A 26796-nucleotide genomic window follows, 5' to 3' on the forward strand; every position below is an offset into this window, starting at 1 on the left:
GCGAACTCAGCGGAGTAGTGCCCACACTTCCACATAGCGGATAAGGTAAGGCTGCGTGGTCAGAAAAAGGTAGGATGCCTATCTTCGTAAGTCGCGTCCTGTGCTTCCACCTAAATATGTGCGCGGTTTGTTTCACATTTACTGCAAAGCAAGAAATATACGAGTTTCACTTCTTGTCTAGGGTCAAGCGCCACTCAGATTCACACGAAACACTGTGGACAACGTGTTAGGGCTCAGCACCTGCCTTATTCCCGGTTTCACTAGGGTCAAGCTTTATCCAAGAGACCTAACTGCACAGCCTCATGAGAACGAAAAAACAAACATTTTGGCTAGGAATGCTGCATAGGCCCTGCGCACACGGACTTGGCAATTTCAGGCGGGGTTCGCTTATCCACTGGCGAAGAAGGAGGAGTCGCGAGCGCGTCGTGCTAGCCGCAGCGACGTGGTCGTCCCGTGAGGTCCATGCGGTGCACGACGCCGCCGTGCGAATGCATGCTGGCGGTCGCGTGATTCTTGCGCGGAGTTCCGACCGGTGCCTGAGTGCGGCGAGCGCGCTCACCTCCTCTGCCGAATGGACGAGTATGGGCGGAGGGTACTGGGGCAGGTAGGGCTTTCGCCGCACCGAACCGCCCCCCAGGAGCGGGTGGATCTCGTCGGGGCAGACACAGGGCAACCCCGCCGCGACCCCCGGCGCGCCGGCCGGATACGAAGTGCGGGGGTCGAAAGGTCGACGCAACTGCGGGCTGCCCTTGGACGCTGATTCGCCCTGGCAACACAACGCCGTTCACGCCCCTTCCGAGAGCGCCCAAGAGCGCGCGCGTGCCCGCGGAAGCACCTGGCGGGCCGGGCCAACTTAATCGCTGCTGGCCTGGGCAACACGCTTGCCTGTCGCAATCAAGTAGGCTGCGGATACAATTCCACACGCCCGTACGCAAGGGTTTACGGGCATGGTTCATAGCTTTGGACGCATTTCGTGCGCTTTATTCAGCGTCATTTGTTATGGATACTTATCAGTCTTTCTTCAGGGAAAAGGTATAGTATACTGAGTACCGCTACCGTGTATACTTGCTGTGCAAGTCCAGTGACTGTACGCCTGGGCACACGTAGGGGTTTTTAACAATTACCAGACGCTTTGTTGCCTAACTAGCGGCGTCTCTACCACGTGAAGCCCTACGTCAAATGCGCAAGTGAATTGCGTAAACGGATTTACTCGCATCCATCAGTACACAAGAAAGCTTTCATGTTAAAATATTAAGAAGTGACAGCTGTGGGCAATGTCTTAACAACAATATTTTGTGTAACTTAAGAAAGGGACAGGGGACTTTGGGATGTACCAGCACATTCTCTGCATGACACTGTGCCCTGTACTCCCCTCATCTAGGAATTTTACTCCGCAGCCCATTGTAGCTGACAATTAGGTCGCAAATCAAAAAGCGTCAGAGCAGTCGCATGTCAAAGATAAGGAGCTACAGATTTCGCAGGAACATAAAAATTTGACGAAGGTGACTCGCGCTGTGGCTTCATCAGAGCCCTGTGCGGGCGACGTTTTTATTTTTTACGCATGTAAAACCAACCTGAGCAAAACAAAACTTCAACATTATTTAGTTGGCCTAGCCGGCGATAGTGTTTTCTTGGATCGACTGCCCAGCGCACTGACGTGTGTCTAAGAAACCGGTCTCTAAAGCTGTGTTGAAAATAAAACCTAAAATGAGCATTCATCTCGTTTGTTCCATACGCACATACTGGTACGTCTTGCTTCAACGCCATTTGTTTGGTAAACTGGCATTTTAGGTCAAAATCTTACGGTTCGTGTCTGTTTTCCGTCTTAATAGACATGTTTTATGCGTGCCGCTTTATGGTTTCTTGAAAAAAAAAATCACTTGGAATTCATATTAAAGGGGCCCAGCTGTCATTAACAAAGGAAACGCTTCGTGCAGAAGACGGACAAATACAACTGCAATAATCACAACGGAAATTGGCGCATGCAAAGTACGAACTAGCGCTCTACAGAAAAAAAGAAAGAAAAGAGCTAGCTATCAGCGCAAGCGAAAAGCGTCAGATGAGCTTGCAATGGAAAAGTTAAAATGCACAGAAGGCAGACGAAACGTGACAGCAAAGGTAGAGCACACCTACAGTACAAATATCTGACGCGATCACTGTTGGCAAGGCAGCTGGCAAAATAAAAAGAAGGTATAAAAACTCCTTACGATACGGCTGCTGCGTTTTAGCTTTAACAGACGGCGAAGTTACGCCAACCTGGAAAACTTCGAGTCCATTTTCGCTTATATACAAGCGCTTCCGCCAGCTAAGCTGAGAAACTTTGTTGGCATTGATATCTGGGAAAACTGACTGAATGGGAAACAAAACGCATACTGAGCGGTACCCACCGTTGATCCTTCGGGGTTTGTCGTGCTTTGTGTCCTGTAGATTCCAATGGGAATCTCGCACGTGGTTGAGCAAAGCTTCTGGTACAGGCGTCCGTACGTCCTTATCCACAGGTCGTCTTTAGTAATTCGCATCTAAGGATGACAGACACGATGATCTCTCTAAGCCGACGGCCCAGCAACGCAACGTCTAATTTGTTCTCGAAATGGAGGCGGCAACATTTTTCAGCACAGGTAACAAAAAAAAAAAGAATATCAGAATACAACATATAGGCAACACATGAAGTCACAATTTTTGTGTGCAACAGTAAGCACTATGCATCGGCTCTATGATCATGCACGTTATTTCTGTCTCAGAGCTGCATTAGGCACAAAAGGTGAAATTGACGGCACAAAGATGTGTTTATGAACGTCGCCATTACCACTGGATGACAGGCAACCCTTTGCCTTCGGTCGTTACACGCATCTAACTTATGCTTTTGATTTTGTGTACAAAAGTGCACTCATTGTGTGATTATCGATCACTGAAAGATATGAGATTCGAAACAAGTTTCATTTAGCGCAATTCACAGCTTTACCTCCTTACATTCACGCTCCACCTCGGGCTACCGTTAAATGCAAAGAGCACGTGTGTGCAACTCAAGCTGTTTCTGCTCGCACGTACGTGCACGGCGCGTTAGAGTTCGTGCACATACGTAAGCTTGTTAGGGCTGTAGACGAGCAGACAGCGCAGCGTCCTTAACAAAGACCATAGCGGCAACAACCTATCAACTATTGCAAGATGGTGCGGGTGTAGGGGATGCCTCAACCACCCAGGTATAGTAGCGTGTTAACGCCGGAGAGTACAACGCTAGTTACGACGAGGCAGCAGCTCTGACACAACACCGCCACGTTCTAACTCGAAAAATATGAGAAAGCTTGCACAGCAGGTCATTCTGAACATCGCGGGAATGTGGACGTACCGAAGATAAAAATCCTGATCCCGGAGCTTGGTCAACGCCCAGCAGAAGACGCACAAAGGTTATCACATAGTCTTTGACAAATGCCTGTGGAACAGAGAAAAAGTGGGCATAAAACGTCACAGTCAGCGTCTCAGTTGAGTTCTGCCACGCTGGAGCACGTGGTAACATCGACAGAAAAAGTTTTCGGGATGCGAGTTCTTAGGAAAAAAAAATATTGTAGCGCTACCTAGGCCACTCAGTCGCATGGTATTATTACCAGAGTATGGAACATGCACGTCCTCTCATACTCTCAGGCATTTCAGGCGATTGCCTTACGTGAGTGCAATGAAATAATTTTTTATCCCCACACCCGCACCCCGTAAAGTTTTGCTGCTGATGGTACATGTAGTATGTTGCTATTAATATCAACCTAACGAACTTAGTGCTGCACAAAGTTGCTAGCAGACAATGAACTACAAGCTCTCGACGCAAGATTTTAGACTTATTGATCACGCTCAGAATACGTTTCGGACAGATTCTAACGATAGTGAACTCTCAGGAAAAGGAGGTGAGAGAGAGAAAAAAAAAAGACGTGTGTGCGCTGCTGAGCGAGTGCAAAGGTTATTGAACTATGACGTACAAATTACGTGCACATTCAGACTAGAAGCACCATGAACATAAATTTCTGATAATTTGGTAACTATCAAAGAGGCGACCGAACAAGAATGATATGAGGACCGCTGGTTAACATACCGGTCGATGTGTCGATCGGGTGACCGTGGTCGCAAATGATCAGCCAAGAATGAATTTTTCATGCTAAGTTTCTCGTGTGTTGTCTGACATTTTCAGCGTTTTCGCTGGGCACAGAGCGAAATGGATACCAGACACAAGCGCAACTAGCGTGCAACATTCTGGCCCATGCGGCCGTCCAACGCTGCAGCACAGCTCCGCCCAAGTTAGGCGTTGTCGGAGAAAGCTAGCTATTTGATGCAACTTAGCTTTGCTTAGCATTTTACTGGAAAGTCAGCGTCGCAGTTGAAGTTGGTGCACAAAATATACTATGATCCCTGAGCAATATCTCACTGTTAATCCGGCAGCGCTTGCTTATGGGCCAGTTGATTGTTTGGCAGTTTGCTGACTAGTTAATCTGAATAGTAAGAATCATTTTTCTGACAGTGTTGTGCATATGTTTAGCTGCAGCTGATTATAGTAAAAAGAAGGAAGACGTTACAAAATATCATGCCAGTTTTGCTCTCAAACGAAAGTGAAAGATCTATGTAGCTTGTACACAAATAACGTGGCTCATTGAATTATTACATGGTGTTTTGTTTCCAGTAATATATTTGGTTTGGTTTGTTTTTCGGGGTTTAACGTCCCAAAGCGACTCAGGCTATGAGAGACGCCGTAGTGAAGGGCTTCGGAAATTTCGATCACCTGGGGTTCTTTAACGTGCACTGACATCGCACAGTACACGGGCCTCTAGAATTTCGCCTCCATCGAAATTCGACCGCCACGGCCGGGATCGAACCCGCGTCTTTCGGGCCGGCAAGTCCGTTTCCGGCTGTGTGCTCGGTCAAGAAATAAGTTATGCGGTTACCTTCCCTGTGCAATGTAGTCCCCGAGGCGCCTTAGATACTATACATAGTGCTCTACTGCAGCATTTTCACTACTGTGTCGTGTTGTGTCCTTCCGCCAAACACAGTACGTAAGCATCTAGCTATACTCGGGCATAATTTTCTGCGGGCACATAGTATAAGCTACCAGGGCCAGGCGAAAACTTCCAGACTTGCGTCGTTGGCTCGTGAGCGCGGGATAACAGCGCACTTGTGGGCGATGCCACCTGACTTTCGTGGTGTACACCAGGTAGCGACCGAAAGTTTTTCCCGAGTAATACAAGATAGCAGTCGACTGACCCGTATTGTGCCTTGCGGACATCTAATGCAAAAGTAAACACACGCGAACAAGCATGGATAATAAATAAGTGAAAGTAGGCTTCTTCTTGAAAAGAAATTTGCTTATTACTCAGCACAGTCTGCTGCAACCTCGTGTAGAAGCTTGCGCAGTATGACAAAGCCGATATCTTTTCATGTTGGCATGCTAAAGTGATGAAGCCTCTCAAAATTTGTGCCTCGTCTCGGAATTTAACGTCACTTTCTTATAGGCGTAATTCCTACGCCTGCAGTTTACATATATACACAGACAGCAGCTCCACCTTGAATTATCTTTTCTTTTCTGATAGCCTTGGGCGACCACTCCTCTTGGGCGAAACCATTAACTCGCCCTTGCTCATAGCTTGCTATTGGGAAATTTTTCGAATGCCCCAGGAATTTAACACCACTACCACAATAGTAACACCACTACCACAATCCTAAAGCTTACCCCCAAATTGGAAACCAGGTATTCTTATAATCACGCGACGGCCGGCAAGACAGCAAGGAGTTTCCACACATTGTCGCAGCACTCTGGCAGTTGAGGTGCCCGGGCACAAGAGAGGGAAGAACAGACGAAAAAAAATTATAAAGGCCGCTGGTAGGCCCCTCCAACTAAACCAAAACAAAACAAAAATAAATAGAAGAGAGGAAAGGGGCTGAGCACACCCGCATACGCAAACATGTGCGACTTATGCAACGCCCATAAAGACATTTGAAAAGTGCGTTATCGCCCGCACCAGCACGTACCTGATACAGGAGTGTGTCCAGCATGCTCGCGCTGAACACATTGCCGGCGGCGAATGGGAGTCGAAACATGTACGAAATGTGCGAACCACGATCCCTCTCTCTCTGCATGGTATTCGGGGAAGGGAGATAATACGGAGAAAAGAAAGTGCATTGAAAACCTCCGGCAGTCAGCGGCAATCGCGGATAAGAAGCGTGCTGCACGATATTTGCATGTGCGTGTTCAGGGATCAGTGCCGACACATTGGCGCCTGACAGTGAACATCTTGCAGCCTATTATTACAGTGTTTCTACCTTATGTCGCCTGATGTTTGGCACGCACAAGACCTAGTGTGTACACGTAAAAGCAAGCTCACAACACAATTACGTTATTACCAGCCCCGCACGCTGGCACTGCAAAAAAAAAAACAACATTCACACTGTCGCATTCTTCGTTGCATGTCAAATGCGGAAAATGTGCACACGATAACGCACTAGAGACTACGCGAGATGTTAGGCTGCACAGAATAGTTTAACCAAGAAAACGGTTGCTGGTAATAACGCGAACCATGACATAAAATGGCTGTACAAACACTGGCATACTTGCATGGCTGGCAGTTTCTCTCATGGTGTCTGACGACGTTGCTTAGCGTCTGTTAAGCAGAAAGGAGCGAAAATTTGCCAAAATAGAGGCAGCAGAGAGAGAAAAAAGGTAAAAAATGACGAAATATTACGTTTGTCGCCGGAAGGCATGAGAAAGATTTAAAAGAAAAAAGTAGCAGGCTTTCAAAGCGCTAGTAGCATTCAAGAAGCAGTCTGTTAAAAACAAGAGTGCGGCGTCTTTCCCGGCCTCCCTGCGCAACAAACGCCTCTGCTCAGCAAAAACGTTCTAATAAAAATTATGCGCTGCAAGCAGCAAGGGCGATAATAAGGCTCCAACTTCGAAGCCGCGGTGGCCACTGCGTTAGCTGCCAGCCACATACGCTAACTAAAACGCTCTGCCAACTAAACAAAACTATCGCGCGGTCAGCCGCACATGAGAATAATTACGCACATGCACGGGAACAATACACAAATACCTAGCAGAGCGTGTGCAGCCAAATTTGAAAGCATGCAGCAGCACGTGGCACCTTCCATTGGCGTCGGAGGGAATGCATGAGAAGACATTTACGGGGTTTAAAAAAATGTATATTAAGGCACTAGAAGAAATTTTTTTCTTATGTGACGCCTGAAAAGAAAAAAAATGGCCTCGTTCGAATACGTCCGCTGCTTCAGCTACCTAAACAGAACGCATATTTTGGAGTGTTTTGTATTTAGAGGTCCACTGGCACGGGCCTTCTAGCACTTTTTGCAAGCGAGGCTCCAAAATGTGCAAAACCCCTCTCTGTGTAAACATGTTTATCTTTAGGAGCGCGAAGGCAGATTCTACTTGGTTTGGTTTAGGGGGTTTAACGTCCCAAAACAACTCAGGCTATAATGGACGTCATAGTGGAGGGCTCCGAACAATTTCGACCACCTGAGATTCTTCAACGTGCACTGACATCGCACAGTACGCTGGCCTTTAGCATTTCGCCTTCGTCGAAATGCAACCTCCGCGGCCAGGATTGAACCCGCGTCTTTAGGGTCAGGAGCCGAGCACCATAACCACTGAGCCACCGCGGCGGCTGAGATACGACTTCGGTCTTCATTCAGAGTGAGCTGTCGAAAGAGTTCCTGCAAAGCTGCCGCAGTACTACATTAGCGATCTGTTAAAACCTATAGTCAAGTCATGCATGTCTAATTACACGCGCTGCTTTAAAGGAACTGTAATTCCCAACCTGAAGTGAGTTTGTAGGGAAAGTAAGTAGAAACACAAAAAGCACGAAAAAAAAAAAGTCAGGACGGTTGCCACTGCGTGAACCAAGATTCAACGACAGCTGGCAACGTATTTATATATTACGATATGCTGAACAAAATATGAAAGCGACCTCACGTTTTTATAGTTCCAGAGCGCGCTTTTTAGCTTTCCATACATACTCGTCGTTCGACTAGCTCCCTTCTCCAGACCGCCGCTCTGTGCGCGCGGCGCCACCGAAAACCCGCTCCTCGGGCAGCGCGGTTCCGCAGCTGATGGACCGTGCTACCTTCCTCCGTTCTCGCCATACCATCCCTCCTCTTAATACGGTAACGCAGCTCCGTTTACGCATTCCTCCATACTCCTTTCATGCCTCCTCCTCCTTCCAGGGTAAGTACCCTCTGAGTGGTTCCCATGACGACCACCCTCCACAAGCCACCTTGCGCCGTTGCCACATCCTCCTCCGTCTAAGGTAACTGCCGTTCGGACGGTCCCCGTGGTAACCACCCTCCAGTTACGCCTTCCAAAGCTCTCGCCATACCCTCACCTTTCCACCTCACCTTCCTTCCACCGAGTAGTTCCCATGGTAACGTATCCACCATTTGCGCTCACGACTACGACATACTAATACTGCTACTGCGACTACTCGAAACCCGGGAACTTAACAGCTGTCACTCTAAAACTGGATAAACTAGGAAACGGTCCAAGTAAACAATGGGCGTGAGCCGGCGGAAGCGGCGGCGGCTGCTTCAAGCTGACGCTTTGTATGTTCCCACTCCAGCGCGGCCTCCGAGCACGAACCTCGCCCGAGACGGTAGTTTCGGAACTAGGTTCGCCCACCACGCGTTGTCGCCGGCGCCGCTCTCCCTGCTGCGAGGCCCGCGTCGCGCGCCGTTCCTCGGTCTGGCTACGTAGCCGATGAGCTTCACACTCGGCGGCGAGCACAACTGGCCCTTGTCAACGGCAAACCTCGCGAGAAAGAGCGCGACGAGCATCATTTTCTGTTATTTTGTATTGACTTTAAGCCCAGAAAAGCTCGGCCGGTCTGGGTTCCCTCTTTCTTCCATTTACGGTTTCTTTTGATCTTTCTCTTGAGAGGGCTAATAAAAGGACAGCTGCTGCGATATCCGCGCGCGCTGATTTTTTTGGTTTGTTATTTGGTTTCTCCGGACACCCGCTCCGGGAATCTTGGCGAGATTCTCACCAAGCACTTCGCTTCTGAGCTGCAGCCGCTCGGGGGTAGAGAGAAACACAGAACCGATTAGACCGGCTCACGGGGACGGTGGCATTCGCGGCTCTAATACAGAGCAGCGGGCGGCATCGTTGCCTTGATCTCTTCTTTCAAGCTCTCTGTGGGCAACAGCATGCCTCTATTTCCTCCCCCTACTTCTTCCTTTCTTTCTCCCATCGTCACCCTTTAATTGGTTACTTCGTCTTTCTCTCTTTGTCGCTTCGATCGGTGGTCTTAGACGGGCTTCATCCACGCGACGGGTCGAGGTGGGCTCCATATAAAGGCTCACACCGTAAAACGAACTACTCTGTATATTGGAGCTGTCTGACATAATTATATCTGAAAAATAAAATTCGAGGCATCAAAAGCGTGAAACCGACCACGGAATGAAGCTCCTGGTTGTGTCGTCACAGCCGGATAGCCCAGTCATGGCAGGCGCCCCTAAATCGCCACATTTAACTTCACAATTCCGTCGTTATGGTGATAAATACACGTTTGTTTATTCATTGTGCGTCTTTCTGAAAAAAAAAAAGAAAACGGCTTTCGGCGTCCAACAAAACGATAGCGGAAAGCAAATGCAAGGGTCCGCAACTATTCGGCACTGGAGAAATGCTGCCGAGTTGTGTTTCATGACGTATAAGTGGCTGCCACTATCATGCGCAAAGCATAAGGTAAATATGTCTGTTTTTTGGAGTAGGGGGAATAATTGTCCATCATGTTGCAGTTAGCTTTAGAAATTTGTTTCTTTTTGTTCGGTATCTACCACCGCATTTTCTTCGAGAATCAAGACGGGATTGAAAAGAATGTGCTTTTCATAATAATGCGCCATATAATTTTGTATTGTGAATGCCAATGGATTCAGTTCGCACTGAAAACTATACATCTTGACATATTTGACTGTCTGGTTGGGTTTCAAGACTGCCCAGGGACTTCGTTCTCTAACACAAAGAAAGCTCGCCATTGACATCCTCCTCGCTGTGCGACAACGTGACACACAGCCTTAACCCCCTCCCTCACGCCTTTCGCATCCAGCTTTCGTTCTTTTGTAGCGAGGGCTACACTGGGCTACCCGTCGAGCATCTCGCGGTACATGGGAGAGGTAAGTTGTGCGCATGCGCCGTTACCGTGGCAACCGAAGAGGAGCAGTAGGTGCGAAACGCGCTTCGCCATCGCCGCGGCCGCGCGCTTCGTCGCCGCCTCGCCGCACGTCGCTCTATCACCCGAACCACGCTTCGCATGCGCAGCATTGCGTATAAAGAAGGAATCGGAGAAAGGATCGCCCAGCTACCGTCTCTCCTACCGCTTAGGAGAGACGGTAGCTCGGCGATCCCTTCTCCAGCGGCTCTGCAAGAGATATGAGTCGAAGGCTTACTTGGCACTCAATACTCTTAGTTCTTTAGGCATTAATGTCCGAAGGCAAAGGAAACGGTTGAAACCCCCCGGGTCTTTTCCGACCCTCGACTGTAAGGTCACAATTCCCCATGTGAGCGCAAAGCGCAGCTCTCCTTTGGCAGCAACGCGTTCGCTTGTACTGGAATACTTGGAAACAGAGTATGCCTGCCATCTTCAAATTTTCACGGATGGTTCTGTGGACAAGGTCAAACAAGCTAGCGCAGCGGCTTTTTACATTCCTTCTTTGTACTGTAAGTGGTCCGTACGCTGTACTGCTGTCGTATCCTCCACAACGGCTGAAAGTGTTGCTATTGAGGCGGCTTTACGGAAGTTAGGGTCTTGTCCGGCTCAACCTGTTGTCATCTAACTGATTCAAAATCTGCCCTTCAGAGGTTAGAGCGCGGATTCCCTACTGACGCCTTGTCTCTAAGCTCTCTGCGCCTGGTGCAGAACTTGCACAGCAGATGCTTTACTCTACATTTCCAGTGGGTGCCCTCTCACATAGGAGTCAACGGTAATGAGGTGGCAGACAGCCTCGCCCATAAAGCTCTCTCAAGGATTCCGTCAAAAAAAGTACCTCAAGATGGGAAAAGTCTCTGCAGGAAAACGGTGCTCGATCACTTTAGTACCCTGTGGAGTGCGTCCCACAAGCCATGTGTGACCAAGGGACTGAGAAGATCTCAGGCAACCCTTCTACATCGAACTCGCACGGCCTCTGCTCGCACTCCTGCATGGATGCATAAGACCGGCATAGCATCGTCTCCGCTCTGCTCTTTATGTGGTGTGTGCGGGGATATCGAACATTATATTATGTACTGCCCAGAGTACAACGCGGAAAGGCATGTGATGTTCGCTTCCTTCAAGAAGACAGGAACCCGTCACAGCACAGTGCAGGACATTGTCTACCCGAGTGGAAACCAGACATGCAGAAGGGAGGCTGCACACCTTCTTTTAACATTTCTGGAGAACACGGATCTTGTTTTTAAATGGTGACAGCAGGAACGGGCTATGGCCTACTGTGATTGAATGTGTGCGTAGATGGTGTCTTCCGGAGTGGACTACTTTATACTGTAAGTGAATGTGTGTATGGAGTGTGGCACTACAATGGCCTATGTTCTACTGTGACTGAATATGTGCATAGATGGTGACTTCTGGAGTGGACTGTGATGTGAACTGTGTGGATTGATTGTGTGCATAGATGGTGACTGTGGGAGAGAATGTGTGCTATTATAAGAGACTGTGCGCTTAGCGGGGTAGATGCGGCATTGTTAATATCGAAGGGACGCTGCGGTGGAGCAATTGCCGGCAGACAAAGCAAGGCTAACCCCACCTGTAGCATTCAGCACCTCAACCTCAACCCTTGCGTATAAAAGGCGGAGATGTAATGGGCGGCTGTATCACAACGTTTGACATGCATGCACAGAAGAGCATTGCGTATAAAAGGCGGAGATGTAATGGGCGGCTGTATCACAACGTTTGACATGCATGCACATAAGGAGAGTCCAGGCGCTGCTAAATGGTGGTATAGACAAGAGAAGATTAACTATTCTAATCCTGAGGTTGTCGCCTGGCACTTGGCTACTCAACAATGAGACAATGGGCGTAAGAAGGCGAAGAGAGAGAAGCGGAGACGCCCGAACAGAGAGGAACGGCTTGCCAAACGGAGATGCCAGACTGCCGAGCGTAATAGACGGCTCATAGCCTCCGAGATGGAGCCCAATGTCTTTCATTGATAAACATACAGTGACCACAACAAGCTCAGCCAGGGAAACATACCTCTCGCTACGTATATCCTGGCATAGCCGAGCTAAGGCACTGCCCATCTTTTGACCTCCTGCGCCTCTCCATGCATACTTAACGACGCTAGCTACTGGCCCCAGTCACCCCTTATGAAGGAGCCGAGCCGGCTTCGAAACGTTGGGTTTCAAATTAAAAGTTTTTGATTGGAGATGTGTAGAGCTTATTACAAGTTCAGCTCATAATTCCTCGAACCAAAAAGGTTATAAAAAAAACTGCAGAGACCCAGATGGGCAAAAGCAGCGTTAGGGCACATGAAACAGCTGGCGTAGTGCGCTGGAGGTTCTTGAACAGGAAAGAGAACAGCTGAACTTGAAAAATAAAAATTTAGAACGTATACCTGCAGTGAAGTGGGTGCCAACCGTAAGGAGATAAAAAAAGAAGTCGGCATATTTTTTTCGCGAAAGGCTGTTTTTGTGACGGACGCAGTGGTGACGGGCACGGTGATGGAGGGATGACTGCAGTGACTTATCAGCGTGTTCATGCATCGCGATTACCACACGAGCGCTGTAAATCTTGCATGCCCTGTAGTAGCCATCTACAGGAGCGCTAGAATCGCTTCTTCATGCACAAACATTCTGAATCAGGCGTTTGCACAAACCTGCAAGTTGGCGTCCGCAAGTGACGTTGCAGCTAATGATTCAGACATGTTAGTGATTGTGTATGACGACTTGTATGGTTACTGGTGAATGATATCGCATCAGAGGTATGACAATGTAGTTTTGCAGCCTTTATTGTTCACTCCTTAATCATCTACTGTTTGTATACTTTTGCAAAAAAAGACGTACTTACATGACAGTTGTCCGACTTTTTTTTTCGGCAGTAATATCTACTTGTTCTTGCTTGCGTGGAGGCCTCTGATACATGTTCCAAAACACCTAAAAGTCAGGGCCGCAGAGGTTTTGACTTTGGTGTTTGCCGCGAAATATTTCCCCCTGTCGCAAGATACTTGCAGCAGCGCGGACAATTCTTCACAGGTTAAAGATAGTCGTATACTGATTGCTTGCCTTTTTGGACTGATTGGCCGATGCGTTCATTCACTGACTGATCGGCAGAGTGACTGATCGGATAAGCGGAGGCTAAGCAGACGATTTAAGAAGCATACCACGACACGGGCTTGGTCTCTTCGGGCGTTTTCTGAGCTATGAAATGCAATCTCAGTTCAAAGCTGCTTTTTTCTTTTCAGGTGTCATTATTAGTGTCATGAAAAGGCATATACCTATGTTGCGCTGGGACAATAGCTGCGAGACAGTTTAGCGCTAAGCCGAGACAAAGCAGGCGGTAAGATCACGTTCCAGATGCAGGAGTAATGCGAGGGGCAGCGGGCGCAGTCATTGGGCGCCGTCTCTGTCGCGTCACTGCCGCCGGTGTTTTGAGGCCGAATGGAAGGCGCCAGCCACGTAAGCATAGGAGCCGGCCACATTACCTGGTTGAGCAGGCTCACCTTCTCCATCTTGGAAAGGTGGAGCGCGTACGTGTCGAACGCCCTGAACTGCATGAATCGCATGTTGCTGCTTTGACTCAGCTCGGTGATGATGCGCACACTCGGGAAGAATCTGGCCCAGAGAGAAAAGGGAGAACACACATCAGTGGGCAAACGAGCGAAGGAACGACTTCACTGCTGTAATATCCCGCGACGCTTTTTTATTATTTGTTTACTGATAGTGCCATTCTAGGAAGGGATTCTCGCAGGGTGAGCATACAGAAATCAAGAGGCAAGTACAACATTCAGAAAAACAAAACGAAGACCACAAATGATTAAAAAACGAATCAGCAATAGAGAAAAAATCAATGAACTCAGTACTACAAAACAGTAGCCATGACAAACTAACAAGAACACAGCAAATCTTGAGCGAATAAATTAATACTGAATGAAGTAATACTGTCAGCGCACGCAGTGGCAGAACCGGCTAGAGGAAGGTAGCTTGCGATGTAAAATAACGCATGCTATAGACCGTGTGCCCCAGCTAAAACAAACGAAGATCTTAAAAAAGGCGGAATGTCCCAGGCGAGTAAAACCAATTCGATGCCGTTGAGACTCGCACAGCGTAGTCAGCAGTATTTTTTTTTTATTCTGGAAAGTTTATTACTTGGTAAAGAGTAACTAGCCAACTATTTTAAAATGCTGGTGTCAGGAATCGAGGGAAAAACAGCCGGCTGAAATGTTTGCACCAAGATGTTTGCACCTGAAATGTTTGCACCGCAAAATAAAAAAGCTGCCCCGTGACAGCGGTCTTACTTCAGGGTTCCAAGACGCGTCTCTGGGAACAAGGTCCGCGCTTTCCTTCGCGGCGCTGTCCCCGACGGCACTTCGCGCGTGCACAGGGCGAGAGACATGCGGAGCAGCTGTCACGTGGAAGCTTTTGTATTTCACGGGCTTTCTTTTACTGCCGGTGAATAAAAGCTGAGTAAATGGTACCCTGATGCAAACAATTTAGCCAGCTGTCTTTAAACACGATGTACGACTTGTGAACTTACACTATTCTTGGCGCCCATATTTAAAGAGTTGGCCAATTAATATTTACTCCTTAATTATTTTTGGGGAACAAAAAAAATGCAGGAGACTAGGACACCCCGTCCTTTTTAAAATCAAACGCGGCGCGCCAAGTAAGGTGAAATATGTATAATGCAACTAATTCGAAATCGTTAAAAATGTCATCTGTCTGCCATAAAGTCAGACAAAGTAGGGCGAATTGGCGTAAATTTCAAGCAACAAGATTCCGCAAAAAGAGAAAGCGTCAACATTGAACGCGTCGAATGGAAAAGCATCATCCTAAAAGCGCATTCTGCTTTTGCAGTTCACCCGCCGCGGTGGCTCAGTGGTTGGGGCGCTCGGCTACTGATCCGGAGTTCCCGGGTTCGAACCCGACAGCGGCGGCTGCGTTTCGATGGAGGCGAAACGCAAAAGGCGCCCGTGTGCTGCGCGATGAGAGTGCACATTAAAGATCCCCAGCTGGTCGAAATTACTCTGGAGCCCTCCACTACGGCACCTCTTTCTTCTTTCACTCCCTCCTTTATCCCTTCCCTTACGGCGCGGTTCAGGTGTCCAACGATATATGAGACAGATACTGCGCCATTTCATTTCCCCAAAAACCAATTATTATTATTAAGCCCGAACGAGGAGGGGAGGGGCAGCTTTTGTCAAAAGCACAGAGCCCAAAAGGGTTTGCTGCGCGGCCATGCTGTGCACATCGTCATGCATTGGCAAATATCTTCAAATTAGGAGGAACGTTCGTCTTTGCTACTCCGAAAAATAAGGCTGCCACGGATGCTACAAGAGAGCCCCACTAGACGGCTTGGAAGCGAATCCCTTGGGCTGTTTACTTTTGACAAAGGCTGTACGCACGAAGACTCAAATGTAGAAGGGCACATGGTCTATAGAACTTAATGATGTGGTGTGTGTTGACTTACGTGTGTGAAGCGGTTACGCTAGGTGGCACCTAACCATGCCAACTATATGATACGCAAAATGCTAGGTAATGTAATACGCGCTGGATAATTCTAAACACTCAGCAGCTTGTTTAAAGAACAAACTCAGCTCGGCCTATTCCATTTACGCGCTCGTAGCTAAAATTTATGCCCCGGCCGTGCCTGGTCTAGTCGGCCGCCTATTCAGATGACGCTGTGGTGGCTGCTTTATTCAAGGGACAATGCCTGCAGCGCTCTGGCGACGACCGTTTGAGTCCTAGAACGCACTCGTGCCGTCAAAGTGCACATCCAGAGTGGCCTTACTTGAACATAGTCTGTACTGCGACGATGGTGTTGCAGTCTGCCAGGTAGTCTTCTTCGGCTGAGTTGGTTGATTCCTTGTTGACTACAACGACGCTGTCGGCCAGGTTGATGCCTGCTCGTAGCAGGTCGTCCAGGCTGAAAGGGGCAACGTGGATCGTTTCAGCGTGATTTCTAACGCTATATATATATATATATATATATATATATATAAGAGCAGATTCACTTACTCGTCTATAGAACCCTGCATCCAGTACACCAAGGGGAAACATGAAATGGCATCTAGAAACGCCGCGTGAGGTCTGAAAAGGAAACATTGCGAAGAAAGTTACGATATGCGATATGCTCTAAAGTTGTAGCATGTTTACGAAAAAAACGAAACAAAAGTTCCCTAAAATGAAGTCCAAGCAAGCAAGGAAGTGAACTTATCTGCATGTACAAGCGGCTACACTCTTTAGCAGGGTTACTTGCAGTTTCCTGCTAAAAGTGGACACACATCTGACGTTGTTGGAACATCGTATTCATAAAAAATAGCTTTTTTATTCTTCAGAAGTTCCGTAGTGTGTAGCTTTTGAATTTAAGTAGTCCAGGTCACAGCCTTCTAGAATTTCGTTGCACGTTATGTCAACAATGAGTAAGAAACAAAAAAAAAACGATTATGGTGAATTACCAGTGGGCTTTGCAATATTTCAAATTTTCAGCCCTTCGGAGCACGCGTAGAATTCGAAGTAATTAAGCATGCAGCAAACCGAAATAATTTCAAAGCCCCAAAAATAAAGCAACTGCCGCTTGTCGTTCCCGCAGTCTGCAGTGCTAATTTCAGGGTCTCTCACCGCCTTAGCGAATACGGCCATGATTGCCTACAGGCAGCCTATGCAGTCATTATGGCGCTATTCAAGGAACAGTAGAGCTGGTTTGAGAGTCTTCTCGAACGGCGCTCGTCAAGACAAGGATTCGCGTCTAGCTAATTAGACACTTGAAGACAGCGGCGTACAGCATTTGCCTGTAAAAAGACGGCACGCGAAATCATCCCAAGTGGTCATTTAGAGCGCCCTGCTTTATCATGACTTTTTGGTTTATTTAAGTCAAAGCCATCGCCGTTTTCGTAAGACTTGAGAACACTTGCAATCGCCAGCTTGAATTTTCCTGCCGACGAAGCTTGAATTTTTGAGCGGCAGCGTCGCGCGTACTAATCACTAGGTTCACTTTCTTCGCGAAAGACCGACCGCGTCTTCGTTTCACGCCATGTTTGCTGCGTAAGTAATTGAATGACTTTTCGTCGGCGTGAAGAATGACAAAAACCTGCATTGAATGTTTCAGAGAAGAGCACTCGATTCTCGTACAGTCTCTCCTGAGACTGAGAGCTCTTTGCCGTCGGATTAAGTCCGCGCAGTGACGCTCAACATTTTTAGGCTCCCGATAAGGAAATGAAAGACAGAGAAGAGGAGAGAGAGTCAAGTAGTTACTTCTTCTCCAGGAGTAGCACGATGGGCCTTAGGCTGTTGGGGCTGTGGAAGTGTGCGCGCAGGGGCACAATGAAGTTGTAGATGCCCTTGCTGGCGAAGTCTGCTGCCAGGATAACGCATCGGTTGGGCCAGTTGTACTGCTTCGCGTTGTGGAACTCGCAGTGGTCGCATTGCTGCGCGGCAACAGAGGACACGCCAGTCGGAAAATCGCAACGTGGATGACACAGACAATATCCCTTGAAACAACGCTGTCGCCCAGAACGCAACTGGAGCAGACTTCACAGCGAAATAAAGAGCGAGCTGCGTAATGCTTGCCAGCGACATAGCTTTTCTTTGTCAGGGAAACGTGTACACACGCTCAGCCGATCCCTGCTACGATCATACTAGAGAACGTTAAATCGTGTAATTCTTGTCTGTTTTGCAGAGAATTACAGACGCAGTTTTGCTTTGATGTTGCCTATGTCGCTGGTCCGAAACTCGCGGATCAAGATGGCGAAGCGAGCAGCATGAAATGCTTTCAGAAACCTTGGCACTCAGTGCTAACTGCCTATTAATAAAACTTCAATAGAGCTTTTGTAGAGCTTTTGTTCGTGCGGTTAATGAAGAGTAGCGTTACTGAAAATTCTATTACCAAAGGAAAAACGGCAGCTGAAAGCGACCGTTTAGAACGTGTACGTAGGTATATCTATCAGGTTGGATCCCGGCCGCGGCGGTTGAATTTCGATGGAGGCGAAATTCTAGAAGCCCGTGAACTGTCCGATGCCAATGCACGTGAAAGAGCCCCAGTTGGTCGAAATTTCTGGAGCTCTCCACTACGGCGTTCTTCGTAGCCTGCGTCGCCTGGGACGCTAAACACCCATAAACCATAAGCCAAACTAAGCGTTTTTCCTCCATAAAAACGCTAAGGCGCCCGTGTGCTGTGCGATGTCAGTGCACGTTAAAGACCCCCAGGTGGTCGAAATTATACCGAAGACCTCCACTACGACACGTCTTCTTCCTTTCTTCTTTCACTCCCTCCTTTATCCCTTCCCTTACGGCGTGGTTCAGGTGTCCAACGATATATGAGACACATACTGCGCCATTTCCTTTCCCCAAAAAACCAATTATTATTATTATTATTATTATTATTATTATTATTATTATTATTATTATTATTATTATTATTATCATTATTATTAGGTATATTTATGCACCGAGGTACATGATATGCAATACGGAGAGTACATATGAAATGTGGAAAGTGCGCCACAGTGCATATAATACTGAGTACTGAGACTTTGCAGCGTAAGACGAGCACTTGCCTGGGCAAGCTGCATGCAGCAGAGTGGTTTCTTGTCTCTAAGCAAGTAGCAAAGCTTGGGGCTGACGCCAATGTACGGAGTCACAGGAGGGAACCCTTTCACAATCCTGCAAAGAGAGCGGCATTGCCATTTCAGTACAGCGGTTACCCAAGGCAGTCTTCCTTGCGTGTTCTCCTTCTCTAAGCGCACAAAGAATCCTATCGTATTAAAACAGCAAACTGATGAAATTAGACGCTAGACTCTTTCATGTAATTTCCGATTAAACCGCTTAAAAATCGCTGACACTCAGGTTAGTTGGTACGGATACATGACGCGTATAAATGCGCAAATACAACACAAGCGCGAAGCTCGTCTTCTGTCGCATTTGTGCACTAAAAAAAAACTACTAGCAAATAACGAATGCCATTAATTCTCTGTAGTGCACTTTACTTTTTCTGCACGAAGTCCAGAGTTCACTTGACCAGAAATCGCCTTGCGGAGGCGACAGAGCTCTCACTCTATTATAACCCGCAGACAACTGCAATGGATGCTTTGACGGGGTAGAATTAGTTCTTTATTATGTCAACCATGCTTCCTCTTTCCGCCCGCATTTGAATACATGCTGACATTCCCAGCGAAGCTGGCAGTCCACGTGCCACAATCAGCAAACCACCGGAACCAGCAGCTTTATCACTCGCTTGGAAAAAAAAAAACATTTGAGCGATAAGTGGTTGTTGCATACAATCGCAGATTCTCACCTACATCCAATTTTCCAGCCCATTCAGTTGGCTATAAGCTTTCTGACGTTAGCGATAGTGTTCAGATCTCTCCGCGTTTAGGTAATGTTCTCGAGTGGCGATTTGCGGAGCAAATCGAGTGGCATCCGAGAGCCCCTGCTGTGTTCGGAATACGGTGCTCATATCTGCGAGTCTTCTATGTCCAAGTGGCGGCCCTTGTGCACGAGCGTTATCTCTGAAAGCCAGCTCCTTGCTCCGCAGCTAATCGCGGGAGTGCCCTTGGTAAGCCTGGCAAAGTCTGTTTAATAATTGGCTTTGATGAGCTGTAGACGATACATAAAAGAAGAGCCTTTCACGGATCTTCTTCGGATGCTTTCACGCGTCACGAATGAGCGGTAGTGCGTCGACGTGTCTGACATAATATGCGCTTTTGCATTGGCTACACAGGAAAGGCAAAAATCTGCAGGGAACACTTACGATCCGCCTTAAGGCTATGATGCGATAGCGTTAATGGGTTAATGCCCATATATGCGGAATAGTCTATTGCTAACTTTACATTCATAAACACCTGGGAGTCCTCATATCACTCCTGGCGCAGGGATTAAGCGATGCGCCACTGCCCTGCGATGACAGGTGCTGCCACCGTGAAGACTATGAGACCCAGGTTGCTCTTCCCGAGAAACCTCTGGCGGCCAATCATCAAATTAACTGCCATCTGCCACGTTGGCCAGTTCGCTCACAATCCAGTGGACAGGTTGTGATGGCGTCACACGGTCACGTGGCCTAGGTGGGCCACCTGCCGCCTAGGTTGCTTCTCTGGGATTCTTCGTGGATTTTTCGTTCACAACCAAACGATGCCTGCCTTTCTGCGGCACACGGGGCCCTTAACGCCGCCGCGTGAAAATACGGAGAGAGCTTGTGCCACCCTCTCGCATAATGGCGGCACAAGCAGTGAGTACGGCGGCACCGCCCTCCAGGGGGCAGTCGTTGTCCTCACTCACTCGGACTCCTCGGCGGGCGTGTTCCAGGAGTTCTCGAGGTACTTTTCTTCCTCGATGCCGAGTGCGTCGTCCTCGCTGTCCAGCTGCGTGCCCTCGTCGCTCTGGCCGAGGTCAGGCACGGGCGCGATGCTGGGCCGCCGGCCACGCGCCTCTTCGGGCTTCGGAACCTCCAGGTGCTGCTTGCGGCTACGGAAGTCGAACCGTGACTTGCCGCTCTCTGCGACGGCGAGGAGGAACATAAACGGAAATAGCGCTGCTGTTTGGGATGCGAACTGCCGGACAAATTCACTGTACAAGATAATCGAACGCCCGACAACGGCCGCTGGTAGCCACGATGAGCGATGCGGCTTGGACGCCAATTCTCTACAGTGGGGTGAAAATCGGAATTGCGCTTGGTCCTAATAAAATTAAATAACCCATTCAGCCTTTCTCTCATCCACAGCCAAGTGCGGCTGTTTATTTTGTTATGAACAGACTTTTTTCTTACGAAAAACCTCGTAGATCGTTCTCTAATACCGTGTCGGTTTCCTTTTGCACAGAGCAAATGAGCCAACACCGTAACAATGAAAAATATGAGTAGTGATTCCTAGTATGGAAGATTACATGTAATTTCTTGATTTCAGGGCCTGCACTACCCTGTTATGGGCAAATCGAGAGCACCGCTGAAGCTGAGGGTGAAACTGCGCACGTCTTACTCGAGGATCGGAGAGCGCGTTTCATTTTCATTGTCATTTCGAGAAACGAGAGACAAAATTGGCAGAAAGATTTGAAGTCCTCTAGTTTATCGGCAAAAATGACAAGAAGTTCACGCCTCCCACTTGAGAAAAAAAAACGTCAAAAGTAAGCAACAAATAACTTTAACAACGGCGCATAGTGAAGGTAACAGGAAAATGCGCACGACAAAAAGTGAATTAGTTTTTCTCTCCAGCTGCAGCCTGGTACCGACAGCAGTTATGCCCGTGTCCTCACAGAGAGTTGATTGACGTTGGCTTTTTGCCTGGCGAGTGACTGTCATGCACAAATGTCTGAAGTGGACTGAGTGTTCCCCAGAAGGAGGTGGCCAAGGGTTAGCGTCTGCATAAGGACCTGTCTTGGCCTTGGCATCGGCGGCGGCTTTGTCTGCGGCCTCCTGTGGCTTGGCGTCATCCCCGGCGGCCGGAAGGAAGGCGCTGTTCTCTTCCTTGGTGATGTTCATGTAGAAGCAGATGTCCGATCCCTTCATGATGTAGGCCGGCCCCGGGTTCAGTAGCACGGGCCACTGGCCGTGCACGTCCGTCTGCACCCCCACCAGGGCCACCCCGTACCTGCGAGAGGCGGACGCAGTAATGGGACCAGGAGTCGACAGCTATGCCCGCTTCTCTCTGAGACATGGGACCCTAATGGGGCACAGTGTGGTACGATACAGATCCAGCAAGTCGGTAGTGGATTATGCAGCTCCAGTGGTCGTACCGTGACGAGCAAAGTGCTAAGAAGAACAGCCAGGTACAGCGCTACAACTGTACAGTGAGAACTAGAAGGAATTTTTCCAAGAGCAAGCAGCTAAGCACCTCTATTTGCTAACCTTTCGGTTTGTTCAAGCAGAATGACATTCTTCCGTACTAGTTGGCGTGATTCCATTCGTGGGGCCAGCTTGAACATTGGGATGTAGGAAGACACGCAGAACACATTGTTGACTTCCAACTTTAATGAAAAATGTTCAAGCTGGCCCCACAAATAAAAGTCAACGTGAGAGAGGTCCGTGCTTGGCTGCATGCAAAACGCCGAAATTAGTCGTCGCCCCTTGTTTCTGCATGGTGCTGAGATCGACCATGCGCGGTGTGTCAGGGGCTGTGGCGATTGGCTGCTCGGACTGGGCCACGGCTTAGATTTCCGGCCCCGGTGGCTGCCTATTGATAGCGAGAAAATGCAAATGTGCCCGTGCGCTAAGATTTTGGCCCACATTAATGAACCACAGGTGATTTAAATTAATCCGCAACCCTCCAATACTGCGTCTTCCATAGCCGACAATGTTGTTCTGGCTCGTAAAACTCCATTATTTAATTATGGAGACTGAGGACACACTGAGTTTGTTTTATTGCCATGATTTCAGTTAGAGGCTATGGGTTTGCGTTAAGAGTTCCGAGAGCCGAATACCACTGACGTCGTAACAACTTGATTGCAGCGCTGATACCTTCCAGAAACTTCCAGACAGGACTGTGTGACGGGCTTTCTCCGCATGTGCTGATGCAGGTGATGTTATCCCAAAGCAGTGTCTTGCGTCCGGTCACACCACAGCTTGCGAGCGAGCATCACCGGCTTGTGCAATGCCGGAAAGTGCTCGACCGGTATGCGTGCTCGCTAGACACCGTTCACGTTAGCGCTCGAGCCAAAGGGAAAGTTTTGCTGCGCGCTTGACACGAGTAATCAATAATATACCGAGTACCTTTGAGCGTAACATAGCCAGCACTAGAAAGCAGAGGATAGCAAATTTGCGCAGCGCCCTTCGTGGCGTTCTTTCATGCGAAGCGCCGACCCAGATTTTATGTTTGTCAGGCGCAGCCGCAGCATGCGGTCTTCCGAAACCCAAGAGCAACCGCGAGGCGCCGCCATCAGCTGCTCTTTCAAGCCTGTGGCTAGAAGAAACGTCGAGCGGTCGCTCTATGGAGCCAACTGCGCTCACATGCGGGAGGCAATGGCTGGAAGAGAAATGAAAATAAAAACGAAAGCAAAGCACACGCGCGCTTACTTTCTGTGCGAGTGGAAGGATGCGTAGGTGAAGCTCTTTCCCTCGTACTCGCCGAAGAAGCGGCTGTCGGCCAGCCGGATGTGGTAGATCTCGTTGCCCGAGCACTTTCCGTACAGCCGGTGCCACTCTTCGGCCGACGTCTGGCCCTCCCTGCGACGGGGCATTCAGGGAGGAAGACGCAGCTGAGGAGAAAGTGCAGCGCGTTCGCCGAGCGCTGGAGTAGCACGGGAACTGCTACCGCGTTATGGAACTGTCGGCTGCGCCAAGTTACGACGGAAAAGGGAAACAAGTAAAAAGAAAACGGGAAGGGCCTGGTGGCCTATGTTGCGAAAGAATTCTTGATGTCACTATGAGTCCGGAAACTTTAGAAAGGCTTAAAGTGGTATAAACTGTTGGACGCTGTCTCTGTTACAGGGTGCTGCCTCTGTTTGACACAGTTAAGCACCGCTGACAACTCTAACAATATGGCCATGCTACCTGCACTGCAAATGCTGATTAATGTGCACGCTTTGCGCTTGTAGACTACTGTTACTTTGTCGATTGCAGCTGCAGTTGTCTTTATAGTTGCATTAAAAACTATATTTTGACGCTGCGCAACGCAGCGCTTGAATGTCTCTCTAACATGACGTCTAGTACGACCAAAACAGATCAAAACAATTCGCGCGAACTGCAGGGCGTTTGGCCGCGGAATACTCTTAATCTACCCATATTATCCCTTTCTTAACGGTATGCCCCTCACCTACCGTTCTCTGTATAACCTTAATATTTCCTGTCCATAGCTTCGTGCTCCTGCTCACTGCTTTCTGATCGGTCACAATATACAGCCGAAACCGAAAGCGCCTAGAGATATTTTATCAGCCAGAGATTATGCAAGCCGACATTTCATTTCACCCAGTACAGCCACTCGTGCATCCTCCAGTAATCTTGCTCCAGTTGGACGCAAATGCATCAAAACTCAGTTCTCGTAGAACCTATCTGCGACCACTAATGCTGTAAGAGTCTCACAGAACAGGTCTGCGGCGAAACAACAGCACACAATTTACGTACCGGAAAACAGCTCCAGCAAAACACGGGACCATCTGCAGCGGTAAAATTATGTTTGTACGCTGGTAACAACCTGTGCGTGCTTTTTAACAACAGCAGCACCGAAGATTATCCGTCAGTGGTTTTTGAAAGGAAGCCAACAATTTGCAAGAGCTTTCGTTGACTGTTTAATTTCCGGGAGCGTACGAATTCGTTGCGGTGGCTTACAAGGTTGGGCAGTCGTCCTCTGAGAAGGACGTGCTTGTCGGAGAGGACTGGTTTATTTTTCTTTCGCATTATGTTGCGCAGAGTCGTCTGAATTGTCATGTGTTTACGATGTTTGCAGTTAATTCATCGTCTTTCTGGTGGAGAGTAAGGCCTTGGCCATGCATTAGCTTCTTCATGAGGCGCTTGGTTCGTTTCATAAAAACTTTTTGCGCGAGTCATTGAAAACAGCCGGGTCCCATGAAAAGAAAACTTTTTTTTTATTGAGCGAAAAATGAAAAAAATCGTTTCAACCTTTGCAGCCTCCTACCCGATGCACACTCGCTGTCAGACGCGCGCGCAGCTGTGCATGACGCTGCGCTTTTCGCTTGGTCCACTTAACCGCTGCGAGTCCATCCACCGCACGTTGTGACGCAACAAAAGCCTTCCCTCCTCCTCCCCCTTCATACACTTGGTTTATCCCAAATTACAAGGGCGGCAAGTAACTCAGAGCGACACGAAGAAAAAATGAGAAGGAAAAGAAATACGTTTAGGCTTGTTGCGTAAAACGCGAAATCCAGCGAGAGCTGGCGTAAACGATGTCAGTTTCTTTAAATCTCTGCTCCTTGCACCTCCTCCTTGCTGTTCTTTCTACGGTCCCGGTGTTCACCCACTGTAAGTCTGCTGCCGACCTTTCTTTTAACCTCCTTATAAGCCCTACGCAGACGCGCACTTTCCGGCTTCAGCAGGACAAGGACACTCGATCGTACGTTGAGCTGTGCTATGAATTACGCGTGAAGCGTCCACAGCGCAGACAGGCGATGCTGATATCGCTGAGTTTGCAGCATTGCGCTGCCTGGCGTAAACGTCAATTTTTTTTTTGTTATACAGGCGATTACATAACCCGCTGTCGACACGCGACCAACCTTGCACCGCGAGCGACGCCAGCGCCATCCATCGGACGCAGTGTGCAACGGAGCGAGGTGACCTGCGTGTTAGGGGTGGTCACGTGACTGCGCGGATACAGCTACAAGTCGGCAACCGCTGAAGATGTTCGCTATAGAGCGAAAGAAGAACCAGAGAGTTGCTGCAATTATACTGCAACAGTGCTTATTTGTGTGTGCGTGTGAAGGATCTTAGTGGAACACTGAGGAAACACTGAAGTTTGCCTATACTGCTTACCTTTTTGTAATGATAGAGGCAACTCTCAGTGCAACCGGGAGCCTCTGCAAGCCAGAAATGGCGAAATCGCCACCACAGGTAGTTTTCAAAGGCAAACAGCTGTGACATCGAGAGTAGATTTATTTGAGGGTCCCGGAGGCTAGACCATACCGTTCGCCCTTCCCTGGTTAGAATTTACGGAGTCCCTGGCGCAGCCAACGTCGACGGGAGCTGTACCGTCTCGTGATGTGTGTTATTGTGTCCGTTCGTAAAAAGTCGCCGTGAATTTCTTCTCATTCGAACGCACTTTACCAACTAGCCCCGCAACGTGTCAAGAGAAGACGTAATAATGTTTGCATGGTTTGTGCTTGCGAAAAATGAAAAGGAAAGATGCAATACAGGAGTAGCATATTGCCGTACGACGCCGAAACCTATTAAAACCCCCTCTAGACTGCTAGTCATCGTCAGTGTACCTAGTTAGACAAGTAACCTCTCGGGCACAGAATACCTCGTGTAGCTGCTGTGCATAGGTTTTGAGTTCGCAAGCGGACAACGTTCGGGTAACGCAAAACACGTCTGCTCACCACGCGTACGTGTCATCCCACCGACGTCGAGCGAGCGCCTTTCGATGTTGGAATTACTTCGAACAACTGCCGCATGTGTTCCGGTCGCGGTTCTTTTCCCACCAGCGAAGACTCGGAGTGCCTATTTCGTGCTGCCTGCCAGCCAGAACAGCGGCGAAGAGAAGATCTCGCGAGCATACGACGCAACCTTTCGTGGCTCCTTATGCAACGCTTTGCGATAATACAGGACGAGCACAAAGATGTAAACACGAAGGAAAGGCTCGAAGTTTTTTGACAGGAAGCTTCCGGTATTTCAGGTAAGCAGGAAGCTCGGTAAGCAGTGTCAAGTGTGCTGTACCAGAAACGGGGTTGAAGCCTTCGGCGTTCTGGAAGCGGCCTAGAGAGGGCCACTAGCGGAGAAAAATATACGCAGTCGAAGCTATTATTGCCACTCGCTACGGCAGGCACGAAATCCGCCTCGACTGTGGCGTATTCCCCTTGAAAACAGTGTTCGCGTAATTTATGTATGCCAGCATTTTGACTGCTAGCGCACTGCTGCTCGCAACGGCCGCACAGAAGCGTTTCAGTTTTTTCTTCCGCGGGCCCGAACGAGAGCGTAACGCCTGAGGCTAATCTTGCAGCACAAATGTTATTTTATAAGCATTACAAATGGA

General features: G+C 48.6%; 1 protein-coding gene across 2 annotated transcripts in view; it reads right to left on the reverse strand.

The window, feature by feature from the left end:
- The window catches only part of SLO2 (slowpoke 2), a 604504-nt gene that overhangs the window by 19275 nt on the left and 558433 nt on the right, over nt 1–26796 (reverse strand). For both annotated transcript variants that reach the window (XM_077649885.1, XM_077649886.1), the window contains exons 14-24: nt 23172–23321; nt 21533–21750; nt 20447–20663; nt 18730–18835; nt 17429–17601; nt 16193–16264; nt 15966–16100; nt 13660–13789; nt 6004–6105; nt 3347–3430; nt 2388–2519 (exon numbers count right to left, since the gene is read on the reverse strand). In XM_077649885.1, coding sequence (XP_077506011.1) covers nt 2388–2519; nt 3347–3430; nt 6004–6105; nt 13660–13789; nt 15966–16100; nt 16193–16264; nt 17429–17601; nt 18730–18835; nt 20447–20663; nt 21533–21750; nt 23172–23321 — 1519 coding nt within the window. The remainder of the gene's footprint in view (nt 1–2387; nt 2520–3346; nt 3431–6003; nt 6106–13659; nt 13790–15965; nt 16101–16192; nt 16265–17428; nt 17602–18729; nt 18836–20446; nt 20664–21532; nt 21751–23171; nt 23322–26796) is intronic.

Source organism: Amblyomma americanum, chromosome 1 (assembly GCF_052857255.1).
Source record: "Amblyomma americanum isolate KBUSLIRL-KWMA chromosome 1, ASM5285725v1, whole genome shotgun sequence".
In the NCBI taxonomy this organism is placed as follows: domain Eukaryota; kingdom Metazoa; phylum Arthropoda; class Arachnida; order Ixodida; family Ixodidae; genus Amblyomma; species Amblyomma americanum.